This window comes from Carcharodon carcharias, chromosome 36 (assembly GCF_017639515.1).
Source record: "Carcharodon carcharias isolate sCarCar2 chromosome 36, sCarCar2.pri, whole genome shotgun sequence".
Taxonomy (NCBI): Eukaryota; Metazoa; Chordata; class Chondrichthyes; order Lamniformes; family Lamnidae; genus Carcharodon; species Carcharodon carcharias.
Window position 1 is genome coordinate 8,222,445 of NC_054502.1, and position 26,894 is coordinate 8,249,338.

The following is a 26,894-nucleotide window of genomic DNA, read 5'->3' on the forward strand; positions in this document are numbered from 1 at the left end:
GGGAAGAGAGAGAGAGAGAGTGTGGGGGAAGAGAGAGAGAGAGAGAGTGTGGGGGAAGAGAGAGAGAGTGTGGGGGAAGAGAGAGAGAGTGTGGGGGAAGAGAGAGAGAGAGAGAGAGTGTGGGGGAAGAGAGAGAGAGAGAGAGAGTGTGGGGGAAGAGAGAGAGAGAGAGTGTGTGGGGAAAGAGAGAGAGTGTGTGGGGGAAGAGAGAGAGAGAGAGTGTGGGGGAAGAGAGAGAGAGAGTGTGTGGGGGGAGAGAGTGTGTGGGGGAAGAGAGAGAGAGTGTGTGAGGGAAGAGAGAGAGAGAGAGAGTGTGTGGGGGAAGAGAGAGAGAGAGTGTGTGGGGGAAGAGAGAGAGAGAGAGTGTGTGGGGGAAGAGAGAGAGAGAGAGTGTGGGGGAAGAGAGAGAGAGAGAGTGTGGGGGAAGAGAGAGAGAGAGAGAGTGTGTGGGGGAAGAGAGAGAGTGTGTGGGGGAAGAGAGAGAGAGAGTGTATGGGGGAGGAGAGAGAGTGTGGGGGAAGAGAGAGAGAGAGTGTGTGGGGGGAGAGAGTGTGTGGGGGGAGAGAGTGTATGGGGGAAGAGAGAGAGAGTGTGTGAGGGAAGAGAGAGAGAGAGAGAGTGTGTGGGGGAAGAGAGAGAGAGAGTGTGTGGGGGAAGAGAGAGAGAGAGAGTGTGTGGGGGAAGAGAGAGAGAGAGAGTGTGTGTGAAGAGAGTGTGTGGGGGGAGAGAGTGTGTGGGGGAAGAGAGAGAGAGTGTGTGAGGGAAGAGAGAGAGAGAGAGAGAGTGTGGGGGAAGAGAGAGAGAGAGTGTGTGGGGGAAGAGAGAGAGAGAGTGTGTGGGGGAAGAGAGAGAGAGAGAGTGTGTGTGGGGGAAGAGAGAGAGAGAGAGTGTGTGTGGGGGAAGAGAGAGAGAGAGAGTGTGTGTGGGGGAAGAGAGAGAGAGAGAGAGAGTGTGGGGGGAGAGAGAGAGAGAGAGAGTGTGTGGGGGAAGAGAGAGAAAGAGAGTGTGTGGGGGAAGAGAGAGAGAGAGAGAGTGTGTGGGGGAAGAGAGAGAGAGAGAGTGTGTGGGGGAAGAGAGAGAGAGAGAGTGTGTGGGGGAAGAGAGAGAGAGAGAGTGTGTGGGGGAAGAGAGAGAGAGAGAGAGTGTGTGGGGGAAGAGAGAGAAAGAGAGTGTGTGGGGGAAGAGAGAGAGAGAGAGAGTGTGTGTGTGGGAAAAGGGAGAGAGAGGAAGTGGGGGAGGAGAGAGAGTGGGGTAGAGAGAGGAAGGGGGAGAAAGGGGGAAAGAGAGTGGGGGGTAGGAGGAGAGAGGGGGAAAGAGAGTGGGGGGTAGGAGGAGAGAGGGGGGAAAGAGAGTGGGGGGTAGGAGGAGAGAGGGGGGAAAGAGAGTGGGGGGTAGGAGGAGAGAGGGGGGAAAGAGAGTGGGGGGTAGGAGGAGAGAGGGGGGAAAGAGAGTGGGGGGTAGGAGGAGAGAGGGGGGAAAGAGAGTGGGGGGTAGGAGGAGAGAGGGGGGAAAGAGAGTGGGGGGTAGGAGGAGAGAGTGTGGAAGGAGGGAGGGAGAGCGAGAGAGGAGGGGGAGGAGCGAGAGAGGAAGAGGGGTGAGGGAGTGGAAGGGGAGAGAGAGGAAGGGGGAAGAGAGAGTGGGAGAAAAGAGAGAACTGGAGCGAGTGGAAGCGGGAAAGAGAGAGAGGAAAGGGAGGAAGAGGGGAAAGACAGAGAGGGAGGAAGGGGGGAAGAGAGAGAGAAGAAGGGGGAAGAGAAGGGGGAGAGAGAGAGAGACGGGGTCGGGGGAGAGAATGAATTCCAGAGCTTAGGGCCCCAGGCAGCTGAAGGCACGGCCCCCAATGATGGAGCGATGGGAATCTGGCAGACGGGCGGGGGTGGGGAGCGATGCTGAGGGGAACCAGAATTGGAGGAGGGCAGAGATCTCAGAGGAGATGGGAAACCGGGGCCACCATCTACCCCCACCTCCGGCGAATGGAAGAGATCCCACAGCCTGTATCGGAAGAATAGGGCGGGTGGTGGGTGGGGGTGGGGAGGTGGTGGGGGGGCGGTGGTGGGGAGGTGGGTTGGGGGGGGTGGTGGGGGGTTGCTGGAGAGTTCTCCCCGGTGTCCTGGGGCTAATATTTATCTCTGAGCCAACATCGCTATGAACAGACAATCTGGGGGGCTCATTATCTCCTATTGCTGACTGTGGGATCTTGCTGTGCGGAAACTGGCTGCCGCGTTTCCTGCATTACAGCAGCGGCTACGTTTCGGCAAGGTACCTCACTGGCTGTGAGGCACTCTGGGTTGCCCCGGGGATGTGAAAGGCGCTATATAAAGGCACATTCTTCACGATACTAGCAGCCTCTGGAACCCTATGTGTAACCATAGGCTTTCCTATTACCCACCAGCGAGTGTGGGGCGAGGAGATTAGAAAGGCTCAGTACACCAGCAGCCAGGATGGGAGTGTGGGGCGTTACCAATACACCGCACCAATTGTAATAAAATAACTTCCACCATGAACCCTCACCAGGTGCGGGCGGGATATTCGGCTGTGGGTGGCATCGCAGCACAGGCCGATTCCCACCCTGCTCGGAATGGCATCAGCCTCACCAGCACAACTCTCCGGTCCTGGGGTGGGGTGGGGGGTTGAGGGGGTGGGGGGGAGCCAACTAGGACCCTGTTTCTCTCCCCGCTAGGGATCTGTCTCTCCCAGGAGTTGCAGCAAACTCGTCCGCCTTTGGTGCTCACGGCGCAGAGTCTCCAGTATCGGAGGCGCGTGCTGGGGAGGTGTCCTGGGAGGTGTGTCGTTGGAACATTTAATTCGGGGCAGCAGTACTATGCTGCTGAACGATCTTCCAGCCTTTGAAGGGGTTAAAAGGGTGGGGAGGTGTAATAATTGCACATCAGTCTCTCCGGCGTAGACTGGCCTGGACTGTGTATTAATAATGGTTCAATAAAAGGCTGGAAGGAATTATAACGCATACAGTACAGCTGTCGTGAATCCCATTAACAATTGGCTCTTGGCCTTGGTCCCTGCCATCAATCTTCAGCCTGAAAAGGGCAGCCAGAGTAGCTGACGTCTCTCTCTCTCTCTCTCTCTCAAACAGTCCGTGTGTTAGTTGAGCATGTGGTTTGAGAGCCCAGCCCATCCCTTTCCCTTGCTGAATACGCTCAGCTAGATCTGGGGAGGGGGGGGGAAATGGGGTGGAGGGTGAGAAGGGAATGGAGATGAGCCAAATGCCTTTTAATACCTTATGCCCACACACACACACACATGCGCACTGGAGCTCTCATGCACTGACACACATGTGCACGCACACAAACCGACACTTACACTTGCACGCGCACAGATTCACACACCGACACGCTTGCACACGCGTAGACACACACCAACACTCTTACACTTGTGCACACACACTGAGACACTCACACCGACACTCTCACACTCACACACACTCTCTCTCACGCCCACACACTCTCTCTCTCTTACACATGCGTACACACGAGAAAGCTACCACACGCACTCAGCACGCAGACTAAAACACACTTTTAGCAGATCCAGCGCATTCACACTATCAAATACAGACACGTGCACGCACACACCATATCTGCGTGCGCCCACAGCATATGTACACACCCGTAGACACACGCACACTCTCATGCTCGCGCGCACACTCTCAAGCTTGCACGCACACACTCTTGGGTTCGTATAGTCTCACACGCTCACACTCAGGCTGCACGCATGCACACGCATCCACACTAGCGCACACTCTCACCCACACTAACACACGCTCACATACACATTCAGGCCACGTGTACACACCCACTCACACCACACCCCACACACACGCACACACGCACACCTGCGCACGCACACACCTACCCACGTGCACACCTATGCATGCACACTTACAGCACACACAGTCCTGTTCAGGTCACACGCACACACGCACGGCTGGGATCTGACATCTTGCTGGTCAGTGTTACTCAGAGCTGCACTGGCCAGCTCACTGAGCCACTTGGCAGTGGGAGCCAGTGCCCGCTGTTCCTTCCCTGCCAGTGCTGCTCTAGCTGTCGTTTGAAGCGATTCCAATCAGCCATTTAATACTTGCCACCTGAGAGTGATAGAAGGGCTTTTATTTGGCAGAGGAAGTCAGGAATTTACTGCATCAAAAACCATCTGGGGGCCAGCGGAGCCGCTTGGTGCCCGGTCACTTTGAGAAAGTGTGTCTGAGTCAGGAGCCTGAGTCCCCCCACAGGCGAATAGCTGTCCGACACATTGTCTAGGCTCACATGTGACTCACATTTCAGACGTCCTGAAATAGTTTTGAAGTGTAATCACTGTTGTAATGCAGGATCAGGGCAGCCACATGTGAGCACAGCAAGCACCCACACACAGCAATGTGATAGTGACCAAATCATCTGTTTTTAATGATGTTGGTTCAGGGATAAATATGAGCCTGGGGCACTGGGGAGAACCCTTTTATACCCTCTCCCACTCCGCTCTTCTCCCTCCGCTCCCACCCTGCCCCCCCACCCCCCCCCGCCGGTCCCCCTCACCTCTCTCTCTCTCTCTCACACACTCCCCGCCCCATCTCCCTGGCCCCATACCCCCACCCCTCTCTCGCTCCACTCTCCATCGCCCTCTCCTCTCCCCGATTTCCCCCCCCCCCACCCCTCTCTCCCTCCCTCCCCCTCCAGCTCCGCACGATTTCCCCTCTTCCCCAATCGTCCCCCCCTCTCCCCATTCCCCCTGCCAAGCCCCCTCACTTCTCTCCCTCTCACTCCTCCCTCCCTCCCTTCTCCACCTCCACACTGCTACCCCTCTTCCCCCTCCCCACCCCCTCTCCTCACCCTGAGTCCCCTCATCTCTCCCCCCGCACTCCTTTCCCACCCCCAGCTCTCTGTCCCCTCCCACCCCTCCCCTCTCCCGCCTCTCTACTCTCCTCTCTCTACTCTCCTCTCTCTACTCTCCTCTCTCTACTCTCCTCTCTACTCTCCTCTCTACTCTCCTCTCTACTCTCCTCTCTCTACTCTCCTCTCTCTACTCTCCTCTCTCTACTCTCCTCTCTCTACTCTCCTCTCTCTACTCTCCTCTCTACTCTCCTCTCTCTACTCTCCTCTCTCTACTCTCCTCTCTCTACTCTCCTCTCTCTACTCTCCTCTCCCTGTCACTCCCCTCCCCCAGTCCCCCTCCCCTCTAACTCTCCCCCAGTCCCCCTCCCCTCCACCTCTCCCCCAGTCCCCCTCCCCTCCACCTCTCCCCCAGTCCCCCTCCCCTCCACCTCTCCCCCAGTCCCCCTTCCCTCCACCTCTCCCCCAGTCCCCCCTCCCCTCCACCTCTCCCCCACTCCCCCTCTCTGCTCTCCGTCCCCTCTTCCCCAGTGTCCTGGCCCCCTCTACCCCCTCTGGTGTGCCCCTCTGCTATCTGCAGCATATATATTCCAGTCGAGTTCCACATGGTACAGCTGCCTCCTGTCACTCGCTGGCCTGGATGAATGGACTCACTTGTTACCAGCCACCCTGAAGTTTGAAAGAAAATGTTATGATTGAAGTTTAGATATTAAGGCCATGTGTTTCCATGATGCCAGCGCTTTCATCTGGGGGCAGGGGGAGGGGTGGCGCTTCAGTCTCTCAGCCAGGGAGGGGAAGGCGAGATTGCTTTCAGCCTGAGACTCTTTCTGAGGCAGCAGGAGGTGAAAAAATGCTTTCGGAATGGATGGAAAAGGAGAGAGGGGGCAGCAGGAGAGTTTGGGGGCGGTTGGGGTGGGGGTGGGGGTGGGGGTGGGGGTGGGGAAAGGTTCCCGTCTCCCTCCCTCAGCTTTATAAGAAGCGTTTTATTTTCATTTGGATTTAGGGCCCTTCATATCCACCCCACCTCTCAGTCACCTCCTCCAGCCCCTACACCCCTCCCTATCTCTGTAACCTCCTCCAGCTCCTACACCCCTCCCTATCTGTCACCTCCTCCAGCCCCTACACCCCTCCCTGTCTCTGTAACCTCCTCCAGCCCCTACATCCCTCCCTATCTCTGTAACCCCCTCCAGCCCCTACACCCCTCCCTGTCTCTGTAACCTCCTCCAGCCCCTACATCCCTCCCTATCTCTGTAACCTCCTCCAGCCCCTACACCCCTCCCTATCTCTGTAACCTCCTCCAGCCCCTACACCCCTCCCTATCTCTGTAACCTCCTCCAGTCCCTACAACCCTCCCTATCTCTGTAACCTCCTCCAGCCCCTACACCCCTCCCTATCTCTGTAACCTGCTCCAGCCCCTACACTCCTCCCTATCTCTGACCCTGTGTCACTGAGGCGCTCCCTCTTTATGGACCCTCTGACAGAGCAGCACACCCCCAGTCCTGCCCTGCCGACAGTGCAGCGCTCCCTCAGTACTGACCCTCCGACAGTGCGGAGCTCCCTCAGTACTGACCCTCCGACAGTGCAGCGCTCCCTCAGTACTGACCCTCCGACAGTGTGGCGCTCCCTCAGTACTGACCCTCCGACAGTGCAGCGCTCCCTCAGTACTGACCCTCCGACAGTGTGGCACTCCCTCAGTACTGACCCTCCGACAGTGCGGCGCTCCTTCAGTAACGACCCTCCGACAACTCGGCGCTCCCTCAGTACTGACCCTCTGACAGTGCAGCACTCCCTCAGCACTGACCCCCTGACAGTGCGGCACCCCCTCAGTACTGACCCTCCGACAGTGCGGCGCTCCTTCAGTACTGACCATCCGACAGTGCGGCGCTCCCTCAGTACTGACCCTCCGACAGTGCGGCGCTCCTTCAGTACTGACCCTCCGACAACTCGGCGCTCCCTCAGTACTGACCCTCTGACAGTGCAGCACTCCCTCAGCACTGACCCCCTGACAGTGCGGCGCTCCCTCAGTACTGAACCTCCGACAGTGCGGCACTCCCTCATTACTGACCCTCCGACAGTGCGGCGCTCCCTCAGTACTGACCCTCTGACAGTGCGGCACTCCCTCAGTACTGACCCTCCGACAGTGCGGCGCTCGCTCAGTACTGACCCCCTGACAGTGCTGCGGTCTCTCAGCACTGACCCCCTGACAGTGCGGCACTCCCTCAGTACTGACCCCCTGACAGTTTGGCACTCCCTCAGTACTGACCTCCTGACAGTTCGGCGCTCGAGCTTACGAACCCTTTGCCTAGAGGTCAGACCAATGGGCAGTCGAGAAGCAGTAACATCGGTGCGGGGGCTGGAATGGCTGGCAGACCCAGACCAGATACTGCAGCAGCTTTCCGGTCCGTCACGGGCCGATTTTTATGACAATTGACAATGTGACACTCAGGGACGCCCGGAGACTTGAAGCTGAATTCCTATCCTCAGAGAAAGCCTTGATACCATTTGAACCCTCATGCTCCAGATTATTAGTCCAGTGATATAATCAATGGAGCAGGTTCTGCACACACCTACCTGTCGTGACAGACTAATGCTCGGTGGCCTTTTAGAGTGCTTTACGGGGTGAACGTGAGCACTTTGTGGTCACAGCCCGGTTCCCAGAGGATATTAATGGCGGCAGACATTGGAAGCTGGGGACTGGAAAGGAAACCAGAACACAAGGAAATGTAAAAATAAACTGAAGGAAGGAATATTTTTAAATCCAGGCTCTGTATCCAAGATCATTGGAATCGTTTCAACTGGGAGAGCCTCGGGGAAGCAGTTAGAATCTCTGTCTCCGGGTCCATCAGTGTGACAGGGCGGTGTCCAGACCCCAGGCCCTGTACCCGAGTGGGTGAGCGGAGGGCGGACAGAATGGTGGGATAGTTGGCCTCAGTGCGTGGTGGACTCGGGGAGAAGGTTGGTGGGGTGGGGGGTGGGGGGCGGTGTGGGGGGAGGGTTTGCTGAGCGGCTGGTGTCAGGGTTTCTGGCCGGAAACAGCTTTGTACGTGTCCGAAACTGCAGCTGGTCCAAACCTGTCCTGCCCCTGGCTGCATTTGCGATGGGTCTCATTTACCCATCGTCTGCTGTGCTCTCTGACCTGCACGGGCTCCGAGTCCACCTCCGGCCGGTTTTAAAATCTCATCGACATGCTCAAATCCCTCCATAGCTAACCCCTCCCTATCTCTGTAACCTCCTCCAGCCCCTACACCCCTCCCTATCTCTGTAACCTCCTCCAGCCCCAACAACCCTCCCTATCTCTGTAACCTCATCCAGCCCCTACACGCCTCCCTATCTCTGTAACCTCCTCCAGCCCCTACACCCCTCCCTATCTCTGTAACCTCCTCCAGCCCCTACACTCCTCCCTATCTCTGTAACCTCCTCCAGCCCCTACACCCCTCCCTATCTCTGTAACCTCCTCCGGCCCCTACACCCCTCCCTATCTCAGTAACCACCTCCAGCCCTTACACCCCTCCCTATCTCTGTAACCTCCTCCAGCCCCTACACCCCCTCCCTATCTCTGTAACCTCCTCCAGCCCCTACACCCCCTCCCTATCTCTGTCACCTCCTCCAGCCCCTACACCCTCCCTATATCTGTAACCTCCTCCGGCTCCTACTCCTCTCCCTATCTCTGTAACCTCCTCCAGTCCCTAGACCCCTCCCTATCTCTGTAACCTCCTCCAGCCCCTACACCCCTCCCTATCTCTGTAACCTCCTCCAGCCCCTACCTCTGTCAGATTGAGTCCGAAAATCACCCCTATGAAGCACAGGGACAAACTATGAGGGATGGGGGTTCTCAGGCGTTGCTGTGTTTTCGTGGCAGATGTTTCTCAATCCTCGCGCTCGATATCCATTATAACTTTCCTCTAAGATACAATCTGTCCTCAACAATAAAACAAACGGCTGTAAGGACACCGCCTGGTCCGCTGGACGCTCTCGGGCATCCCTTCGACACCCTCCGCGAGAGGCTGAAGAAACCAGTTTTAAAAAAGAAAGTTGCTCCTTCTCCGGTCCCTGAGGATCCTGAGGCCTGGGTGGGTTGTGGGTGGGTGGGGGGTGCTATGGATCGGTCACTGAACCACTGTGGCTTCCCCTCCCCTCCCCCACCCCACCCCACCCACCACCCTCCTCCCCGTTACCTATCGCCGAGCAGCGTGTCTATGTGCCGCTGTGATCGAGGGTGCTGTGTTCAGAAGCTGCCTGGTTCCAGAGGTTCGCACCTGGGTCCAGCCTGGTGGTGTTGGGGGGGGTGGGGAGAAGGCGTTCCACTCACTGTCACCGTCCAGTGCCCTTCCCCATTGAGGCCGACAAGCAGGAAGCAAGCGAAATGGCCACTTTAATGTTAATTAACCCTCGACGTCCCAACCTTAAGAGACACAGGGTTCCCCCCACCACCCCCCCCCAGCCCTTTGCGTTTAACCTGAGGGTCTTGCTCTCCGATACTGACCACAGCCTTTGGAAGGGACTTGGGTTTTGGCAACCCCTCGTCAACCCAACGCCTCAGGAGTGAGGCCACTCGGCCCCTCGAGCCTGCTCCACCATTCAATAAGATCGTGGCTGATCTGACTGTAACCTCAATCCCACATTCCTGCCCACCCCCCAATAACCTTTCACCCCCTTGTTAATCAAGAATCTATCTCGCTCTGCCCTAAACATATTCAAAGACTCTGCTTCCACTGCTTTTCAGGAAGAGAGTTTCATAGACGCTCTGCCCTCTGAGAGAAAGGGTTTCTCCTCATCTCTGTCTTGGATGGGAGACCCCTTATTTTTATACAGTGACCCCCTAGTTCTAGACGTCCCACGAGGGGGAACCACCCTTTCGAGAGTGGCAGAATTTAATAGCAGAGTTGTTGTGTGAAACTTGTGTCACACCTTGGTCACCACACTGTGAACAGTTCTGGTCTCCATATTATAAAAAGGATTCGGAGGCACTGGAGAAGATGCAAAAATGATGCACAAAATTATACCACACCCCTCCCTATCTCTGTAACCTCCTCCAGCCCCTACAACCCTCCCTATCTCTGTAACCTCCTCCAGCCCCTACAACCCTCCCTATCTCTGTAACCTCCTCCAGCCCCTACAACCCTCCCTATCTCTGTAACCTCCTCCAGCCCCTACAACCCTCCCTATCTCTGTAACCTCCTCCAGCCCGTACACCCCTCCCTATCTCTGGCACTCCCTCAGTATTGACCTTCCGACAGTTGTTACGACAGGTACCCAGGGAAGCTCCCTCAATTTATGATCCCGGAAGTGATATTCCAATTTGTTAACCTCCCGAATAGCACCCCAATTTTGTTATGCTCCCAGGTGAGGAGGGATGGACTGGCTCCCCTTCTATGTTCTACCTCCTTGGTTAGTTGCAACATGGTTAATTTAAAAGGGATCGCTTCCCTCGTGGATTCTTTTTCCCAGACCAAGTGTATTCAAGTCTTTGAAAGAGCCAGTTTAACCAGGTTTTCCTGAGTCAAAGAAAGAGTATTTTTATCAGTTACTAAACCCGAGAAAAAAATAAAAATGCAACACACACACTGACACACCCACACGCACACACACGCACACGCTCACGCACACACACACTGACACACACACGCACAAATACACACACACTGACACGCATACACACACACACACACACACTGACACACACACACACTGACATGCACACACGCGCACACACACTGACACACACACACTGAGACACACGTGTGCGCGCACACGCACGCACACATACACACACTGACACGCGCGCGCGCACACGCACACACACACTGACACACACACACGCACACATACACACGCTGACGCACACACACACACACTCACGCATACGCATACGCACACACACTCACACGCACGCACACAGGTCAGAAATGGGAAGTTGAGTCTGAAAATAAAAGTGAAAAAGATATACGAATCAGTCTTTGGCTTGTCCATGAGGAGTAGATAACAGCTGCAACGTTTCGCCAAGTTGGGTAATTCCGTTAGAGCTGTGTTTGGCAGTTGAGCAGTTGGTTTGGAAACATTTGGTCCTGCAGTTTAGCTGAAAGAGCTGTCCTGGTTCCTTTTTGAATATGGCTTTGCTGACTTGGCAACAGTCAGAGACAGAGAGAGAAAGAGTTTTTCCTGCAAGCTTCAGGGATGCCTAGTTGATGTTCATCTGCTGTGACCCTCACAGCACAAACTGGCACACCAGAACTAGAACACACCAATCAGGTCGGCAGCTGGCATTTTAACCCATCTCCTTGTGCATTCCTAGAAGGGAAAAAAAAACAAACATGTCTTTTGCCCAGAATCTGCTCTCTTTCAACTCAGACCATATCCACATTCTGAGATATAACTCAACAGGAGATGGTTTCTGCTGAGGTAATCAGTCTTTGTTGTCTCCACAAACACAGGAGATTAAAGTTCAGCCCTATCCCTTGCATCTCTTCCTTTCAACTGTTTCTGTCTGAATTAGGCCGTGACACCTTTTTAGGTGCAACATTCCATGTTCTCTCTGGGCTCATCTGTCAAGTATAATCCACATAGGAATTTTCCAGAAAGTGGTTACTTTACATTCTCAGCCAGCTTTTGCTTGTATGTCTTTTTAAAAAAACATGTCTTCCTTTAAAAAGTTTAATATGCCCATAAGTAATTTGGGGCTGTGATCTGCTGTCATGACACAGTGTGGCACTCCCTCCGCACTGACCCTCTGATAGTGCGGCGCTCCCTCAGCACTGACCCCCTGACAGTGCAGCACTCCCTCAGCACTGACCCTCCGACAGTGCGGCGCTCCCTCAGCACTGACCCCCTGACAGTGCAGCACTCCCTCAGTACTGACCCTCCGACAGTGTGGCGCTCCCTCAGCACTGACCCCCTGACAGTGTGGCGCTCCCTCAGCACTGACCCTCTGACAGTGTGGCGCTCCCTCAGCACTGACCCTCTGACAGTGCGGCGCTCCCTCAGCACTGACCCTCTGACAGTGCGGCACTCCCTCAGCACTGACCCTCTGACAGTGCGGCGCTCCCTCAGCACTGACCCTCTGACAGTGCGGCGCTCCCTCAGCACTGACCCTCTGACAGTGCAGCACTCCCTCAGTACTGACTTTCCGACAGTGCGGCGCTGCCCCCGCATACATTCGGGAGTCCGCAAGAACAAATGCCTTCCCTTCCCCCTCCCAGATTGTTTGTGACTGGAAGTGGCCTGCAGATCGCGGCTTGAGGTTTGGTGATTGTGTGTGTGTGTGTGTGTGTGTGTGTGTGTGTGTTTTTTAATGGAACGCAGTGTCACTAATTTTTCTCACAGTCTCGCTGCCAAGTTCTTGCAGCCCTGAAAGCAGCTGGGATTGTAAAAACCCCTGGCCTGGTTGTTTATTTTCTCGCGCTGTTTATCATGTGTCGGAGAGACGGCTTCAATCTGGGCCTGTCACCCTGGGGGCATCTGTGGCCTGTTACTCCGAGAATAAGCAATGAGCCGTTCCACCCCCACCTCTACACTGCCAACGGCCTCACTCAAGGTCACCGGCACTCCCCGAGTAGCCAGTTCCACTCCAGACAAAGAACATAATTCCTGAGGCAAAAAAAAATCCACAGCTTGAGAAGAGATTTTTTTTTTGTGTTTGTGTTGCTTGTTTTCATTGTTGAACGCTTTGATTTATTATTTTAGAAAATTCTTTCTGGGAATGTGGGTGTTGCTGGCAAGGCCAGCATTTGTTGTCCCATCCCTAAGTTGCTCCTCGAACTGAGTGAGTTTGCCATTTGGGGTTGGGGGGGAGGGGGGGCGTGGTTAAGAATCGGCCACGTGGCAGTGGGTCTGGAGTCACGTGTAGGTCAGACCGGGTAAGGACGGCCGATTTCCCTCCCCCTAAAGGAGGCGTTAGTGACCCAGATGGGGTTTTTTCTCGACGATCGATGTTAGGTGGTCCCCATTGCGGAGACGAGCGAGAGGCTGTTAGTGACCCGGATGGGTTTTTACAACAATCAGTGTGGTTTCATAGTCAAAGTTTTTGATTTATGGGTTCCTCAGTACTGACCCTCCGACAGTGCGGCGCTCCCTCAGTACTGACCCTCCGACAGTGCAGCACTCCCTCAGTACTGACCCTCCGACAGTGCGGCGCTCCCTCACTACTGACCCTCCGACAGTGCTGCACTCCCTCAGTACTGACCCTCCGACAGTGCGGCGCTCCCTCAGTACTGACCCTCCGACAGTGCGGCGCTCCCTCAGTACTGACCCTCCGACAGTGCGGCGCTCCCTCAGTACTGACCCTCCGACAGTGAGGCCCTCCCTCAGTACTGACCCTCCGACAGTGCGACTCTCCCTCAGTACTGACCCTCCGACAGTGCGGCGCTCCCTCAGCACTGACCCTTTGACAGTGCGGCGCTCCCTCAGTACTGACCCTCTGACAGTGCGGCGCTCCCTCAGTACTGACCCTCCGACAGTGCGGCGCTCCCTCAGTACTGATCCTCCGACAGTGCGGCGCTCCCTCAGTACTGACCCTCCGACAGTGCGGCGCTCCCTCAGTACTGATCCTCCGACAGTGCGGCGCTCCCTCAGTACTGACACTCTGACAGTGCGGCGCTCCCTCAGTACTGACCCTCCGACAGTGCGGCGCTCCCTCAGTACTGACCCTCCGACAGTGCGGCGCTCCCTCAGCACTGACCCTTTGACAGTGCGGCGCTCCCTCAGTACTGACCCTCCGACAGTGCGGCGCTCCCTCAGTACTGATCCTCCGACAGTGCAGCGCTCCCTCAGTACTGACCCCGCGACAGTGCGGCGCTCCCTCAGTACTGACCCTCTGACAGTGCGGTGCTCCCTCAGTACTGACCCTCTGACAGTGCGGCGCTCCCTCAGTACTGACCCTCTGACAGTGCGGCACTCCCTCAGTATTGACCCTCCGACAGCGCGGCGCTCCCTCAGTACTGACCCTCCGACAGCGCGGCGCTCCCTCAGTACTGACCCTCCAACAGTGCAGCACTCCCTCAGTACTGACCCTCCGACAGTGCGGCGCTCCCTCAGTACTGATCCTCCGACACTGCGGCGCTCCCTCAGTACTGACCCTCCGACAGTGCGGCGCTCCCTCAGCACTGACCCTCCGACAGTGCGGCGCTCCCTCAGTACTGACCCTCCGACAGTGCGGCACTCCCTCACTACTGACCCTCTGACAGTGCGGCGCTTCCTCAGCACTGGGATTGTGGAGTGTCAGCCTGGATTTTGTGCTCAGGTGTCTGGAGTGGGGATCAGGCGACCTCGCTATGGACTGTGCGTTGGCTGTAGGACGGTGTGGATTTGGATGTAATGTGGTGTTAGAGGCAGGCGATATTTGGAATCGCGGCTCAATCTCCTGCTGCTTACATGGGGGTATTATTTTGCATCTGTGTACTTCTCTATGTCTGGAATGAAATGATTACACAACTGGATCAAATGCTGTGTCTGTGTGTGTGTGTGGCATTTGAGGGGAGAATCAGGTTGGGGTGTGAGCTGTGTGGGGTCCCACTCGGAGTCCCGAAGGTCATCGTGACCTGATCAAACAATCACACTAGGTCAAAGATTAGTTTGTGAATGCTCGCCCCATGATCCTGCAGACATCATTTGGAGTCAGGGAGCATTCTGGCATGGTTTGTATATCCTCCTGCACAAGCTATCGCTATCAGAGACCCCTGTATACAGACTCTCACTATCAGAGACCCCTGTATACAGACTCTCGCTATCAGAGACCCCTGTATACAGACTCTCGCTATCAGGGACCCCTTTATACAGACTCTCACTATCAGAGACCCCTGTATACAGACTCTCACTATCAGAGACCCCTGTATACAGACTCTCGCTATCAGAGACCCCTTTATACAGACTCTCACTATCAGGGACCCCTTTATACAGACTCTCGCTATCAGGGACCCCTTTATACAGACTCTCGCTATCAGAAACCCCTTTATACAGACTCTCGCTATTACGGACCCCTGTATACAGACTCTCACTATCAGGGACCCCTGTATGCAGATTCTCGCTATCAGGGACCCCTGTATACAGACTCTCACTATCAGAGACCCCTGTATACAGACTCTCGCTTTCAGAGACCCCTGTATACAGACTCTCGCTATCAGAGACCCCTTTATACAGACTCTCACTATCAGACACCCCTTTATACAGACTCTCACTATCAGAGACCTCTTTAAGGGAGAGATATTGCTACCCCACTAAGGAGTAACATTGACTGTATCTGTGTTGTAGTGCGGAAGGACCAGCAGTGTGAGCTGAACTGCCGGCCAACAGGCTACAGGTTCTATGTGCGACACGCAGACAGGGTGCTGGACGGTACTCCCTGTGAGGCAAACTCCACCGACGTGTGTGTGGGAGGCCTCTGCCTGGTGAGTGCTTCTTGCTGTCTCCGTCTCACACCCCTCTGTTCCTCTCTCCTCATCCCCACCCCTGCTGCTTTAACCCCTTGGATGTCAACGTTTGTCTAGATAACTCGCTGGTAATGGGTAACCAGGTATTGTAACCAATAATCTGTCCCACCATCCTATAAGGGTGAGAGAGTGAATGGGGAATACCCCCTAAGTGCATTGTTCAGAATTCTGCCCCTCCCTATCTCTGTAACCTCCTCCAGCCCCTACACCCCTCCCTATCTCTGTAACCTCCTCCAGCCCCTACACCCCTCCCTATCTCTGTAACCTCCTCCAGCCCCTACACCCCTCCCTATCTCTGCAACCTCCTCCAGCCCCTACACACCTCCCAATATCTGTAACCCCCTCCAGCCTCTCCCTATCTCTGTAACCTCCTCCAGCCCCTACACCCCTCCCTATCTCTGTAACCTCCTCCAGCCCCTACACCCCTCCCTATCTCTGTAATCACCTCCAACTCCTTCACCCCTCCCTATCTCTGTAACCTCCTCCAGCCCCTACACCCACCTCCCTATCTCTGTAACCTCCACCAGCCCCTACAACCCTCCCTATCTCTGTAACCTCCTCCAGCCCCTACACCCACCTCCCTATCTCTGTAACCTTCTCCAGCCCCTACACCCCTCCCTATCTCTGTAACCTCCTCCAGCCCCTACACCCCTCCCTATCTCTGTAACCTCCTCCAGCCCCTACACCCCTCCCTATCTCTGTAACCTCCTCCAGCCCCTACACCCCTCCCTATCTCTGTAACCTCCTCCAGCCCCTACACACCTCCCAATATCTGTAACCCCCTCCAGCCTCTCCCTATCTCTGTAACCTCCTCCAGCCCATACACCCCTCCAAATCTCTGTAACCTCCTCCAGGCCCTACAACACTCCCTATCTCTGTAACCTCCTCCAGCCCCTACACCCCTCCCATCTCTGTAACCTCCTCCAGCCCCTACACCCCTCCCTATCTCTGTAACCTCCTCCAGCCCCTACACCCCTCCCTATCTCTGTAACCTCCTCCAGCCCCTACACCCCTCCCTATCTCTGTAATCACCTCCAACTCCTTCACCCCTCCCTATCTCTGTAACCTCCTCCAGCCCCTACACCCCTCCCTATCTCAGTAACCTCCTCCAGCCCCTACAACCCTCCGAGATCCCTGCGCTCCTCCAATTCCAGCCTCTCGTGCATCCCCTGACTCCCATCGCACCACCATTGGCGGCCGTGCCTTCAGCTGCCTGAGGGGGGCCCTGAGCTCTAGAGCTCCTTCCCTAAACCTCTCCGCCCTCCTTAATGATGCTCCTTGAAACCGATCCCTTTGATCTAACTTTTGGTCGCCTGTCTTAGTACCACTTTGTGGGACTTGGTGATGACGCTCCTGTGAATCGCCTTGGGATGTTTTCCTGTCCAATCAGAGTCCACTTTCCAACCAGTTGGCACTCTCTTCCCGTGCAGTACAAATTGTTGTTGTCTTTACAGCTGGTATTGTCGTGAGCCGGCGCCGATGAGTTTACGTCCCTTCTGTCAGCGATAGTCATGTTTTACTACGTTAAAGGTGCTATATACATGCAAGCTGTTGTTGTCCTGCTGCCAACTCCTCCTTTCTGATTCTCCTCCTCTTGCCCTTGCCCCCCACCCCCGCTCCCCCACCCTCGCTGCAGACGGCAGGCTGCGATGGGATGCTGGGCTCAGCCGCGCAGCCGGATAAGTGCGGAGTGTGCGGGGGGGACGGCTCCTCCTGTCAGCGGGTCTTCGGGATGTTCGAGGATTCCCAGGTCAACGTCGGCTACCATAAGATCATCGAGATCCCGGTCGGAGCGACGAGAATTAACGTGACCGAGGTGGCCAGGAGTCGAAACTACCTGGGTGAGCGCTGGGGAAGGTGGGGGGTGGGGGGGGAGGTGGGGCTTAGGGTGTGTGGAGGCTATTCGCCCGGTGAATGAATCACGTCGAGCTAACCAGCGTGTATTAACACTCTGCCTTGGGGGGCGCGGGGAAGCAGGGTGTTGGGGGCTGGGCGTGGGTGGTGAGGTGCACTTGCAGAGCCGGATCGGAGGAGTGGCAGATCATTCCGGGTCTTTCAGTCACCTGCTGTAGATTTGGATAGCTAGAAGGAGGCCATTCAGCCCATTGTGAATGTGGATAGCTAGAAGGAGGCCATTCAGCCCATTGTGAATGTGGATAGCTAGAAGGAGGCCATTCAGCCCATTGTGAATGTGGATAGCTAGAAGGAGGCCATTCAGCCCATTGTGAATGTGGATAGCTAGAAGGAGGCCATTCAGCCCATTGTGAATGTGGATAGCTAGAAGGAGGCCATTCAGCCCATTGTGAATGTGGATAGCTAGAAGGAGGCCATTCAGCCCATTGTGAATATGGATAGCTAGGAGGAGGCCATTCAGCCCGTTGTAGATTTGGATAGCTAGAAGGAGGCCATTCAGCCCATCGTGAATTTGGATAGCTAGAAGGAGGCCATTCAGCCCATCGTGGTGATACCAACTCTTTGAAAGCGTTGTTGAAGGGGATAGTGGTGCGGGGAGGGGGGTTTGGGTGAGGCAGTGAAGGGGTTTGAAAACGAGGATGAGAATTTTGATCTCGTGACGAGTTACCAGAATGGGAGCCAACGTAGGTCAGCAGTGGGGAGCTGGGGGGAGGGATGGCGATGAATTAATGCATCTTGGCCCGAGTTAGGGTACGGGACAGGTGAATGTTGGGGAGGTTTGAGGCCAGCCAAGTGAAGGCCAGAATATTCGGAGTCTGCAGACAACCAAAGCACGGACGAGAGGTTCAGTGCTTTGGGTCGATGAGGCTGACGGACAGGCAGTGGGGTGAGAAAGGGTCCAGACCTGCGCCAGCCCTGGTCTTGCTGTCTCAGCGTGGCACCGCACCATGCTATTCCCAGCCTCGCCATCGGGGAGGCTGCTGAGTCAGTTACGCTTGGCTGTTTCTCTGAAGCTGCCTGATTCTTTCCTCCCACCTTTCTGACACAGCCCTGAGGAGCCGATCAGGCCAATCGATAATCAATGGGAACTGGGCCATCGATCGGCCGGGGAAGTACGAGGCAGCGGGGACCGTGTTCATGTACAAGCGACCGACCGAGACCAGCGGAGAATCCTTCTACGCTGAGGGGCCAACAACGGAGAGCCTGGTTGTTTATGTAAGTGCTGGAGCCACATTCAATGGGGCGGCTGGACACTGGGCAGTCAGTACACGGCCTGAAGTAATACTCCCACCACCAGAGGGAGACATCAGTCACAACTTCCATTTGAACAGCATCTTCAACACAGTAAAATGTCCAAAATACTTAGCTGGAGTTTTGTAAGACAAAAATTAACGGTACAGCATATAATCCATGCTGTACCTGTCCTGGGAGTGTTTGATGGGGACAGTGTAGAGGGAGATTTACTCTGTATCTAACCCCGTGCTGTACCTGACCTGGGAGTGTTTGATGGGGACAGTATAGAGAGAGCTTTACTCTGGATCTAACCCTGTTGTTTGTTTCCCAGTGTTATGGTTTGAATTCCCTGATGTGGTGTTTCTCTTTCAGATGATTTTCCAGCAGGACAATCCTGGGATTCATTATGAGTTTGTTCTCCCTGTGGAAAAACCTGCTCACCCACCCCAGAATTCCCACCATCCTGCTCAGAGTTACGGTAAGACACTGTTGAGAGCAGGTGTGAGACGCTGAAACCAAACCGCTCGCTCTGTTCTGGGAGAAACACTGAGGTCAGCCACGTCTCACTGCGTAGCTCTCTCTGTCTCTCTCTCTCTGTCTCTCTCTCTCTGTCTCTCTCTCTCTGTCTCTCTCTCTGTCTCTGTCTCTCTCTCTGTCTCTCTCTCTGTCTCTCTCTGTCTCTCTCTTTTTCTGTCTCTCTCTTTCTCTGTCTCTCTCTCTCTGTCTCTCTCTGTCTTTCTCTCTGTCTCTCTCTCGCTCTCTGTCTCTCATCCCCTCTTTCCATCTCCCTCCCTCTGTTTTGCGTGCGCACTCCCTCTCTCTGTCTCTTTCTCTGTCTCTCTGTCTGCCTCTCTCTGTCTGTCTGCCTCTCCCACGGTCTGATGTAGATGATTGTTGGTTACAGCACACTCTGCAGACTGACACTTGGCGTACAGTACGAAGCAGAGTTACACAGACAGCCCTTCCCCCCTGGCTCTCAGAAAGAGTTTTCCAATTAACCTCCCCACACCACCCGCTCTTTCCCCAGAGCCCTGCAAATTTCTCCACATCAAGTATTTATCCAATTGCCCCTTTTGAAAGTTCCTGTTGAATCTGCTTCTACCGCCCTTTCAGGCAGCGCCTTCCAGATCACAACAACTCGCTGTGTAAAAAAAAAAAATTCTCCTCGTCTCCCCCTCTGGTTCTTTCCCTGATTCTCTTCAATCTGTGTCCCCTCTGGTTACCGACCCTCCTGCCCAGTGGAAACAGTTTCTCCCTCCTCACTCTATCAAAACCATTTTGAGCCTATCATCCTGAAGAGGGAGTGCCGCACTGTTGGAGGGTCAGTACTGAGGGAGAGCCGCACTGTCAGAGGGTCAGTACTGAGGGAGCGCCACACTGTCAGAGGGTCAGTACTGAGGGAGCGCCGCACTGTCGGAGAGTCAGTACTGAGGGGGCGCCGCACTGTCGGAGGGTCAGTACTGAGGGAGAGCCGCACTGTCGGAGGGTCAGTACTGAGGGAGTGCTGCACTGTCAGAGGGTCAGTACTGAGGGAGTGCCGCACTGTCGGAAGGTCAGTACTGAGGGAGCGCCGCACTGTCGGAGAGTCAGTACTGAGGGAGCGCCACACTGTCGGAGGGTCAGTACTGAGGGAGAGCCGCACTGTCGGAGGGTCAGTACTGAGGGAGTGCTACACTGTCGGAGGGTCAGTACTGAGGGAGTGCTGCACTGTCAGAGGGTCAGTACTGAGGGAGTGCCGCACTGTCGGAGGGTCAGTACTGAGGGAGCGCCGCACTGTCGGAGGATCAGTACTGAGGGAGCGCCGCACTGTCGGAGGGTCAGTACTGAGGGAGCGCCGCACTGTCGGAGGGTCAGTACTGAGGGGGCGCCGCACTGTCGGAGGGTCAGTACTGAGGGAGAGCCGCACTGTCGGAGGGTCAGTACTGAGGGAGTGCTGCACTGTCAGAGGGTCAGTACTGAGGGAGTGCCGCACTGTCGGAAGGTCAGTACTGAGGGAGCGCCGCACTGTCGGAGAGTCAGTACTGAGGGAGCGCCACACTGTCGGAGGGTCAGTACTGAGGGAGAGCCGCACTGTCGGAGGGTCAGTACTGAGGGAGTGCTACACTGTCGGAGGGTCAGTACTGAGGGAGTGCTGCACTGTCAGAGGGTCAGTACTGAGGGAGAGCCGCACTGTCAGAGGGTCAGTACTGAGGGAGCGCCACACTGTCAGAGGGTCAGTACTGAGGGAGCGCCGCACTGTCGGAGAGTCAGTACTGAGGGGGCGCCGCACTGTCGGAGGGTCAGTACTGAGGGAGAGCCGCACTGTCGGAGGGTCAGTACTGAGGGAGTGCTGCACTGTCAGAGGGTCAGTACTGAGGGAGTGCCGCACTGTCGGAAGGTCAGTACTGAGGGAGCGCCGCACTGTCGGAGAGTCAGTACTGAGGGAGCGCCACACTGTCGGAGGGTCAGTACTGAGGGAGAGCCGCACTGTCGGAGGGTCAGTACTGAGGGAGTGCTACACTGTCGGAGGGTCAGTACTGAGGGAGTGCTGCACTGTCAGAGGGTCAGTACTGAGGGAGTGCCGCACTGTCGGAGGGGCAGTACTGAGGGAGCGCCGCACTGTCGGAGGATCAGTACTGAGGGAGCGCCGCACTGTCGGAGGGTCAGTACTGAGGGAGCGCCGCACTGTCGGAGGGTCAGTACTGAGGGGGCGCCGCACTGTCGGAGGGTCAGTACTGAGGGAGAGCCGCACTGTCGGAGGGTCAGTACTGAGGGAGTGCTGCACTGTCAGAGGGTCAGTACTGAGGGAGTGCCGCACTGTCGGAAGGTCAGTACTGAGGGAGCGCCGCACTGTCGGAGGGTGAGTACTGAGGGAGAGCCGCACTGTCGGAGGGTCAGTACTGAGGGAGTGCTACACTGTCGGAGGGTCAGTACTGAGGGAGTGCTGCACTGTCAGAGGGTCAGTACTGAGGGAGTGCCGCACTGTCGGAGGGTCAGTACTGAGGGAGCGCCGCACTGTCGGAGGATCAGTACTGAGGGAGCGCCGCACTGTCGGAGGGTCAGTACTGAGAGAGCGCCGCACTGTCGGAGGGTCAGTACTGAGAGTGCGCCGCACTGTCGGAGGGTCAGTACTGAGGGAGCGCCGCACTGTCGGAGGGTCAGTACTGAGGGAGTGCCGCACTGTCGGAGGGTCAGTGCTGAGGGAGTGCCGCACTGTCGGAGAGTCAGTGCTGAGGGAGCACCGCACTGTCGGAGGGTCAGTACTGAGGGAGCGCCGCACTGTCAGAGGGTCAGTATTGAGGGAGGGCCTCACTGTCGGAGGGTCAGTACTGAGGGAGCGCCGCACTGTCGGAGGGTCAGTACTGAGAGAGCGCCGCACTGTCGGAGGGTCAGTACTGAGAGAGCGCCGCACTGTCGGAGGGTCAGTACTGAGGGAGCGCCGCACTGTCGGAGGGTCAGTACTGAGGGAGTGCCGCACTGTCGGAGGGTCAGTGCTGAGGGAGTGCCGCACTGTCGGAGAGTCAGTGCTGAGGGAGCACCGCACTGTCGGAGGGTCAGTACTGAGGGAGCGCCGCACTGTCAGAGGGTCAGTACTGAGGGAGCGCCGCACTGTCGGAGGGTCAGTACTGAGGGAGTGCCGCACTGTCGGAGGGTCAGTGCTGAGGGAGCACCGCACTGTCGGAGGGTCAGTACTGAGGGAGTGCTGCGCTGTCAGAGGGTCAGTACTGAGGGAGTGCTGCGCTGTCAGAGGGTCAATACTGAGGGAGTGCTGCACTGTCAGAGGTGCATCGTTTGGGTGTGATGTTACACCGAGCCCCCGTCTGCCCTCTCGGGTGAACCTAAAAGATCCCACGGCCGCTCTTGGAGGAGGAGAGAGGGCACCCTGCCCAATATTCATTCCTCAACCAACATCACAAAGGTTCATTGTTACAGTTCTATAGAGCGTTAACCATCTAGTCACTGCCACATTGCTGTTTATGGGATCTTGCTGTGCAATTTGGCCACCGTCGTTTGTGAGAAGCTTCTTCACTCCCTTCGGGACTCCGGGAGCCGGTGACGGGCGCGCTGGCCTTGTCACCAAAGCCGCCTCGAGATGGATAGCGAGCGCTCCGAGTCGTGGGCGGGGGGGGGCCACCTCTCACTCTTTGTGTCTCTCACCCCGCCACCAGGCTCAGTGGTCACAGGGGGTGTGAGGGAAGTGTCGGCGTTGGCAAGCGGCCCCGTTGTGGCGCACCACGGGAATGTCGGACCGTACCCGGCGAGTGCCGGCGGCGCACACCGCGGGAACGTTGGGACACACCGCGGGAACGTTGGGACACACCGTGGGAACGTTGGGACACACCAGGGTACCCCGTTTGCGCCCAGGGCCCGTGGGGGTCAGCGTGACCGACGGCTGCAGGTTTACCACACCGACGCGGAGGAGGACCCTGTCCAGCCCCAACCCGTCTATCACTGGACGTCCCAGAGGACAACCGAGTGCTCCGTGTCTTGCGGGAAAGGTGAGCGTGGGAGCTTGCTGTGTGGGAGGGGGCGGAGCTCACGTTGTGGGGGGGTGGGGGGGGTGGCGATGGTGTGTGGAGGGGGTCTGGAGGGCTGGTGCTGTGACGGGGGGGGGGCGGTGATGGTTGGGGGGAGGGCACGGCTGGGGGAGTGCCTTCCACAGCGGTGAGGTACTGAGTCCCACTCAACCAGGAAGATCCAAAACTGAAACCTTGGCTATTGCCAAGAAGGGAGAGACATTTTGCTGAAGTTTTCATCGTACACTCGCCAGGACAACGCCCAGGAACACCAAATTTCAAAGACTCGCAAAACTGTATTCGTACCGGGAGAAAAGGAGGCCGATTGGCCGGATCTGGCTGAGGCGTCACCATGGAGAAAGCAATGGGTCAAAGCCAACTGACCAACCAATCCGCCCTCCTTTCTCCAGCAGTGGAAAGTGTTGTGATCTTTCTGAAATTTGGTATTCTTGCATTTGTCCTGATGCGTGCAAGACGAGGGGCCTTGGCAACTGGTCTCTCTTCACAGTGATGTCCCAATTGGAATTCGTTGACTGCCGCTATTCACTCCATCCAGGATTGGCTTCGGCCTGGGGAATTGGGAGAGCTGGGAGGCCGGGGTTGTGGTGGGGGTGGTGGGGGGTGGGGGGTGGGTTGCAGGGGTGAATGGTCTCTTCCGGGAATCGCCCGCACCCACTTTGCCGTCTCTGTCCGCAGGATTCCAGTATCCCATCTTCGATTGCGTGGCCCTGGACACGCAGGAGCTGGTCCCCAGTGGCCACTGTGATGTGGCATCCAAACCAGCAAGTGTGGCAGAAGCCTGTAACACCCACGCCTGCCCTGCTTTGTAAGTACTTGTACTGAATCCCGAGGTTATCCGCTCTTCCCTCCCAGCGACGCTCACTTTCCCCCTGAGCCCAGGCAGCAGCTGAAGGCTAGGTCGGGGTAAAGGCCACCGAGTGACCTATCTCGGCCAGCCGACGACCTTTGACTCCCTGAGCTCCCATCCCCCCGCCCCCACAAGCTGTGCCTTCAGGCACACCGACAAAAACACATCCTGTAAGCCCTTCTTGGAAATGGGAAGCGGAGAGTCCAGGAACTGTCAGTCAAATCGGACCTTAAGATCGTCCAATTGAAGAACAGCCAAGGCGTCGCCATGGGAACCCTGGAACCAGTTGTGCCAGAGGGGGAAAAAACTGCACAATACCGCCACCCTCTGAGACACGGATGTACTGCAGCAGTCAAGCATTACATTGCAAGTAAAAATGGACACGCAGGAGTGAGTTACAGACTGGAATCTAATCATGAGGTTCGGGGTGGTTTATATATAGAATAACAAATACCAGGGAGTGAGTTACACACTGGAATCTAATCGAGGGGTTCGGGGTGGTTTATATATAGGATAACAAATACCAGGGAGTGAGTTACAGACTGGAATCTAATCGAGGGGTTCGGGATGGTTTATATATAGAATAACAGATACCTGGGAGTGAGTTACAGACTGGAATCTAATCGAGGGGTTTGGGGTGGTTTATATATAGAATAACAGATACCCGGGAGTGAGTTACAGACTGGAATCTAATCGAGGGGTTTGGGGTGGTTTATATATAGGATAACAAATACCAGGGAGTGCGTTACAGACTGGAATCTAATCGAGGGGTTTGGGGGGGTTTATATATAGAATAACAGATACCCGGGAGTGAGTTACAGACTGGAATCTAATCGAGGGGTTCGGGGGTTTATATATAGAATAACAGATACCCGGGAGTGAGTTACAGACTGGAATCTATTCGAGGGGTTCGGGGTGGTTTATGTATAGAATAACAGATACCAGGGAGTGAGTTACAGACTGGAATCTATTCGAGGGGGTGTAGTGCCCCAGTGCTCTATCATGGTTAGGGAGACCAGATGCTATTTTCTTGCCATATGTATAATTTGGGTTGAGCCGTTTTGCCTTGACTCTCTTGTTTGCTGTTTCTGATTAGGGTGGGTTTGTGGCAGTATGAAGCTGCAGTGATGGGGCGCTGGTCAACGTTCTTTCCTGACTGTCTCCATGTGTGTGTTTGTTTTTTATCTAGTTGGAGTGTGGGAGCCTGGTCACAATGCAGCAAGACCTGTGGACGTGGCATTCATAACCGGCAGGTGCTCTGTCGTCAGGCATATGCAAACCGGACCGTCACTGTCCATCATCACAGCTGCAGTCACCTGGAGAAGCCCAACGCCACTCAACCGTGTGAGGCTCGGGCCTGTACCTACTGGCAGATACAGACCGACTGGGAATCGGTACATACTTTATCCCTTCACACTCCCGCTGTTCAAACCCCTCCAGCCCCTACAGCCCTCCCTATCTCTGTAACCCCCTCCAGCCCCTACACCCCTCCGAGATCTCTGCGCTCCTCCAATTCTGGCCTCTTGCGCATCCCCCGATTCCCATCGCTCCACCATTGGCGGCCGTGCCTTCAGCTGCCTGCGGGGGGGGGCCCTGAGCTCTGGAATTCCCTCCCTCAACCTCTCTCACTCTCTCCCTCTCTCCTTTAAGACCGACCTCTTTGACTGCGGTTTTGTTCACCTGTCCTTGTTATCTCCTTATGTGGCTCAGGGTCGAATTTTAATTCGAAACATGCCAGCAAAGGGCCTCGGGGACGTTGTGCCACTTCCGAGGTGTTATATAAATGCAGGTGGTTGTTGTTCCCCAAAGCCACATTGCCCAGATCTGCCCCTCCTCAGCTCTTCCGCTGCTGAAACCCTCATCCATGCCTTTGTTACCTCGAGACTTTGTTCCTCTCCACTTCCCGACCCTAGTTCTTCCTCAGGCCCAAAGCCTCTTTTGTACTGAATACTCCCCCCCTCCCACTGGCCCTCATTGGAGTGTCTCTTCCTCTAACTCATTCCTTCCCAAGTCCTTCCTCCTTCCTCCCTCCCTCAGTTTTCCCTCCCTGTAACCTGCAGCCATTTTTCTGAAAGCAAAAATGGTTTGGAAGACATACTTATATCATCGTCTCACCTTTTGCAAAGTGTTCCCAGCACAGAAACAGGCCATTCGGCCCCTCTGCTTGGTGCTGGGTGTTCCTGCTCCACATGAGCTTCCTCCCACCCCCCTCCCCTTTCATTTCACCCTGTCAACGTTATCCTTCTATTCCTCTGTCCCTCATGTGTTTATCCAGCTTCCCTCCTTCAATGGGTCTTCACGATTCACCTCGACCACTCCCCGTGGGAGCGAGTCCCACATTCTCCCCACTCCCCGTGGGAGCGAGTCCCACATTCTCCCCACTCCCTGTGAGAGCGAGTCCCACATTCTCCCCACTCCCCGCGGGAGTGAGTCCCACATTCTCCCCACTCCCCGTGGGAGCGAGTCCCACATTCTCCCCACTCCCCGCGGGAGTGAGTCCCACATTCTCCCCACTCCCCGTGGGAGTGAGTCCCACATTCTCCCCACTCCCCGCGGGAGCGAGTCCCACATTCTCCCCACTCCCCGTGGGAGCGAGTCCCACATTCTCCCCACTCCCCGTGGGAGCGAGTCCCACATTCTCCCCACTCCCCGTGGGCGTGAGTCCCACATTCTCCCCACTCCCTGTGAGAGCGAGTCCCACATTCTCCCCACTCCCTGTGGGAGCGAGTCCCACATTCTCCCCACTCCCTGTGGGAGCGAGTCCCACATTCTCCCCACTCCCCGTGGGAGCGAGTCCCACATTCTCCCCACTCCCCGCGGGAGCGAGTCCCACATTCTCCCCACTCCCTGTGAGAGCGAGTCCCACATTCTCCCCACTCCCTGTGGGAGCGAGTCCCACATTCTCCCCACTCCCCGTGGGAGCGAGTCCCACATTCTCCCCACTCCCCGCGGGAGCGAGTCCCACATTCTCCCCACTCCCCGCGGGAGCGAGTCCCACATTCTCCCCACTCCCTGTGGGAGCGAGTCCCACATTCTCCCCACTCCCTGTGAGAGCGAGTCCCACATTCTCCCCACTCCCCGTGGGAGCGAGTCCCACATTCTCCCCACTCCCCGTGGGAGCGAG

General features: G+C 56.2%; 1 protein-coding gene across 1 annotated transcript in view; it reads left to right on the plus strand.

The window, feature by feature from the left end:
• The window catches only part of LOC121272930 (thrombospondin type-1 domain-containing protein 4-like), a 173,103-nt gene that overhangs the window by 135,803 nt on the left and 10,406 nt on the right, over positions 1 to 26,894 (plus strand). The window contains exons 7-13 of the mRNA XM_041179807.1: positions 15,081 to 15,217; positions 16,896 to 17,100; positions 18,222 to 18,388; positions 18,779 to 18,884; positions 22,555 to 22,884; positions 23,599 to 23,728; positions 24,960 to 25,164. Coding sequence (XP_041035741.1) covers positions 15,081 to 15,217; positions 16,896 to 17,100; positions 18,222 to 18,388; positions 18,779 to 18,884; positions 22,555 to 22,884; positions 23,599 to 23,728; positions 24,960 to 25,164 — 1,280 coding nt within the window. The remainder of the gene's footprint in view (positions 1 to 15,080; positions 15,218 to 16,895; positions 17,101 to 18,221; positions 18,389 to 18,778; positions 18,885 to 22,554; positions 22,885 to 23,598; positions 23,729 to 24,959; positions 25,165 to 26,894) is intronic.